Genomic DNA, 4753 nt, shown 5'->3' with positions numbered 1-4753 from the left:
ACGGACCTTGATTGCAGTAGGTACTAAGGAAACTTTTACATGAATACACTATTAATCCTTATAAACCTAAACACGTTAGTTCATTCAATAATTATATGCAAATAATGATAATTAGATAATTAAAACGAATCTCTTATGAGCTATGGCCAAATATCAAAAAAAAAAAAAAAAAATCGAATGCACTTTAGACCACACGTTTTTTACACTTTAGAACACAGTAGATCTATTACAGCAAACGTTTCAATAGTATCGTAAATCAGCATTTAATAGCAAATAAGAGTTAGTACAAAATTAAATTAAATTAAATCGTTGAAATGACAAACATATGTATTGGCCATACAGGTGTTTGCCGTGGTCTGGGTGTTTGTGCAGTCCTGGTGGGTCTCCCCACCGTGCCTCGGAGAGCACGTTAAGCGGTCGGTCCCGGTTGTTATCATGTACACCTGATAGCGGTCGTTACTTATAGTAGGGAATATATCCGCCGACCCGCATTGGAGCAGCGTGGTGGATTAAGCTCTGATCCTTCTCCTACATGGGGAAAGAAGCCTATGCCCAGTAGTGGGATATTACAGGCTGAAACGTTACGTAAATCGTTGAAATCACAAAACAAGTTATATTTAAAGAATATTTATTAAATATAAAAATAAAATCTTTAAACAGTTCATTTTATAAAATACGCAATAACGTGTTACAATAACTTACGTTAAAGCTTATTCTCACATTATAATAGTATTTAAACTAGTTTGTTTTAGAAATCGAAATGAGTGAAATAATAATTATTAAGTCATATTAATATTTTGTACTACTTTAAAAACTTTGTATTACTTTACAAACGTTTTACTTAAAAAATCGACTATTTTCTTCCCTTGGCTACAATAAGATGGTAGTTGAATGTCGCTTTGATCGGTTCATCGACGTTACTGCTTGCATGATCAATAACACGCAAGTCTCGGAGAACATTAAAGAAATCTACCACATAATCTTCCTCTAAATCTTTTGGTATTTTGAAAGGATTGATTGATGTTACAGATCCTGAAAGTATGAGAATAAAACAAAACTTAGCTTATATTTATTTGAACAAAAAAATTGTACATGGTTTTAGGTAATACTGTAGGTGTATGTACTTAGTGGACGAGCAGTGATCGAAATTCGACCATAATTAATTTAAATTATAAGTTTGAACATTATTAAGGTTCAGTTTTCAAAGACTATACTTCTATAATAATAAACAAAAGAGTATATATACGTGTCTGAAGAACGAATTGTGAACGTGTTCTGACGAACCAGAAGAAGGAAAAAGAAGGGTCGAATAAATTCCGATCATTCTCAACTTATGGCGTAACCAATGAAAATGGGATTAATTTTTTATTAAAAATAGTAAACTTACCTTTGAGTACATCGAGGTCGGGATAAACAAATGTCTTCTGCAAACATTCGACTTCCACCGAAGTGAATCCGATCGACATCATCAATTGTTTGACCTTCTTTTCAGGTTCCTTAAAAAAATTATTAAATATTTTAGTAATTGAAAACTTCATTTCATTTTGTTTTGGTTCATTTCCCTTTTTAACCGACTCCAAAAAAGAAAGATGTTCTTTTTCGACTATATTTTTATTGTGTATATTACCTCAGAACTTTGGACTGGGTGGACCGATTATGATGGTTTTATTTTAATCAAAAGGTGATATGTGTTAAGTGGTCCTATTCAAATTTAATTAAGATCTGATATGTACTTTTTGAGTTATCGCTAATGATGACTTATGTGTGTAAATGATGACTACTCTTTGATAATACTTGATTATGTGTATTTACTCGACTTATTTTTCGTCTACTTACGTTGTATTGAAGAACGAAATTGAAGTCGTTTTTTTTTAGTTTGCAATGAACAAAAATTTAATTATTATAAAAAAGATGAAGTCTTTTTAAATTTATGTGTCTACGTCTTTGTTCCTATTATTAATAGTATAGTTAGTTGTGTTTATCTTTTGCAACAAAACAATTTCTAACATAAAAGCTATTTTATACTTAACTCTTTTTATAATCTAATATTCCATATTAAAATATTACTACTGAATTAGTTTTACATCACATATTTAAAAATGGTATAGTTTAAATATAGATAATTTCTGCCGACGACAACGATACTGTGTAGTTTTTATATACACAATATACAAATAGTTATTACTTTTAAGCTAATAACGTAAGCGCAAAATGAAAATAGTAATAACTGATAATAAAGTGATTATTACCTGACAGTCATGATAGGGTGAAATAAAGCGTTCAACATCTTCCATCCATAACTTCCATTTTGTTGAACGAGATAGGGTGCGATAAACGTCAAACATTGGCCATTGACTCAGAAATACTAAAAAGCACTCGCCACCCTCTGATAGTAGATCATATATGTTTCTAAATCCAACCCTGAAATTTGTAAAAGTACTGTGAAATTAACTGAGCTGAAGTAAATATTATACTTTTGGGCGAAAGTTAGAGTCTGACCGAAATAGGTTCAGTCGAAATCTAAGCTGAAACCAAAATAACAGAACTGGTTATGTACTGGTCAACATAGTGTGTATTTTTCATTTTTTTTTTTTGCTTTTACATAAAGACGAGTAAATGGTGTTGAACAAACAAAATCTTACATTAAGTAAATGCTTCACACTCAACGGAAAGAAATGAAAAACAATAATGTATCAAAACACGAATCAGTGAAATTTTCTTTTATCACGTAAGTGAAGCTGTATACATTACGTACATAATCAATGAATTTCAAGAAACAATATATTTTTGTTTAAAGTTAATTTATTAATTAGTTCCTTCGATAGGTCTGGATAGCATGGATCTGATTCATCCAAGATTGGCATAATAAGACTGTTGATTAGTGATATTTTAGTTTTAATCGGTAGAAATTTTTTCCATCTTTTCAGTGAATCGAAAAGTTGCATAAATTCTGTGACTAATTTCAGCGATATATACGTATATTGTATTTATACAAATATAAAATAGAAATAAATAGTAAATTTAGGTATCACTCACTCTTGATTTTGGATCCAGTGCATGGCGTAGAATGAAAATGCGTGATCAAAATTTCCTCGAAGCTCGTTCGGTAAGTCGCCCTCAATGTCCAACACCATAAAACTGGTGTGATCATTCGCATAGTGCTCATTAGCATACTTTACCATGCTTTCGCTAATATCACAACCTACCAGTCTTTCACAATTATTGGGAATAAATCGTTTCAGTATACTCGTCGTTACGCTTCCATCTCCACAACCTAAGTCTAAAACCGTAATTTTGCCGTTTTTCCATGTAATTAGTTGTCCATATTCCTCTAAACATTTCAAAGCATCATTTTTTGATATAATGTTGTGTTTTTGATATAATACAGCGTTGTTCATTTTCGTATATTTTTTAGGAGATATTTGTTTGAGGGTTTGCACTCGTTAAGCTGCTGCGTTCGGCTCGGTTTCGGCGAACAATCTCGTTAGGAGCGTGGTACGTAAGTGTTTATATATGCCACCGACACAGTATAGTCGACCGCTGTAGCAAAGATGGTCGAAGAAAGCTGGGTTAAGTTTTGGTTACGAGCTTTTCTCAAAATCTGAAAATTATATATATGCGATGATTTAAACATTAATCATTATTAACTAAATTAATAACAGAAATTTTACGTAAATATACGAACACGTACCTAAGTCAATTGTGTCTGAACAATGAATATGCAAGTGCTTGCAATTTACTTGTTGTTTATTGTTCTCATACTTTTCGTGCCTAGCATTACAGCAAAATCATTATTTTATTATTTCGATTACACAATATATTATTTCGGTTTTAATGCAATACATGCAATGTTAGTACGTCAGTAATACTTATCTCAACATAATTTGAAACGTTGTTTTGAACAATGTGAAATGAATTTTGTATGTATGAATTCTAAAATTAGAAATAAATTTTAAATTATATTTAAACGTCTAAGAGTAGGCAGGATTGAAGTAATAATAAGCAGCTGTAGTTCATAAAATGAAAGTTTTTTTTTTTGTAAATTAGCTTATAAACAATTTTAAAAATGATATTTAATATGATATTTTAGCTATCAAAATCTTATATACTATTAAACGAGCTGGATGTGGCTCGAGAAATTGGCGAGCGTAAGTATTCGCGCCTATTAAAAAGTCGTTCATAAGAAGATGCCTGTCTGTATTAGAGTAAGTGGCAAACAATTTGAACGTTTATAATATACTATATACTATAAAACTACGTATTTGAAATTGTTGTTTAAATTATTAACAGCACCCCAACCGAAATAAAATTCTTATTTTATATTTGTTTTGGTTATAAGATAAATAGGGCTAGGGAAACACAGGTAGCAATAACTTGGTAATTAGACAATAAAAAAATTGAGTAAAATACCATTTAGGAAACTTCATGTATTAGGCATGTTTTTTAAACTATGCAACTAGCACCTGCGGGGTTATCGCATCGGGGTTATTTATATATATATAAAAGCGAAAGGTCACTCATCACGAAATCTCCGAAACTATAACCCCTACCACCAACTTGAAATTTGACAGGTAGGCCCCTTATAAGACGTAGGCATCCGCTAAGAACGGATTTTATGAAAAACGACCCCTAAAGGGGTAAAACGGGGGTTGGAAGTTTGTATGAAAGTCCTATGTTTTTGAAGTAAGAGACTTGAAATTTCAAATGTAAGCTCTATAGATGGTGAAAAGGTGTCCAAATTATGTATCTTTAG

The 4753-nt window shown here is 31.3% G+C and overlaps 1 protein-coding gene across 1 annotated transcript; it reads right to left on the bottom strand.

The window, feature by feature from the left end:
* Positions 1 to 779: 779 nt before the first annotated feature.
* Positions 780 to 3504, bottom strand: LOC123655937 (juvenile hormone acid O-methyltransferase-like). Its single transcript, XM_045591676.1, has 4 exons — positions 3037 to 3504; positions 2250 to 2421; positions 1388 to 1496; positions 780 to 1032 (listed from the first exon to the last, which is right to left on the bottom strand). The coding sequence occupies exons 1-4, from the start codon at positions 3396 to 3398 to the stop codon at positions 854 to 856; spliced, it is 822 nt and encodes a 273-aa protein (XP_045447632.1). The 5' UTR covers positions 3399 to 3504; the 3' UTR covers positions 780 to 853.
* Between the last annotated feature and the right edge of the window lie 1249 nt (positions 3505 to 4753).

The sequence above is a fragment of the Melitaea cinxia genome, chromosome 8 (assembly GCF_905220565.1).
Source record: "Melitaea cinxia chromosome 8, ilMelCinx1.1, whole genome shotgun sequence".
NCBI classification, from domain to species: domain Eukaryota; kingdom Metazoa; phylum Arthropoda; class Insecta; order Lepidoptera; family Nymphalidae; genus Melitaea; species Melitaea cinxia.
This window is presented reverse-complemented; position numbering and strand designations above follow the sequence as displayed.

Bases quoted from the DNA above. Each gene is read 5' to 3' on its own strand.
- LOC123655937 (XM_045591676.1), bottom strand. From the start codon at position 3,398: ATGAACAACGCTGTATTATATCAAAAACACAACATTATATCAAAAAAT. The intron at 2,422-3,036 runs GTGAGTGATACC...TACAAATTTCAG, and splicing joins CACTGGATCCAAAATCAAGA to GGTTGGATTTAGAAACATAT. The intron at 1,033-1,387 runs GTAAGTTTACTA...TCATACTTTCAG, and splicing joins CGACCTCGATGTACTCAAAG to GATCTGTAACATCAATCAAT.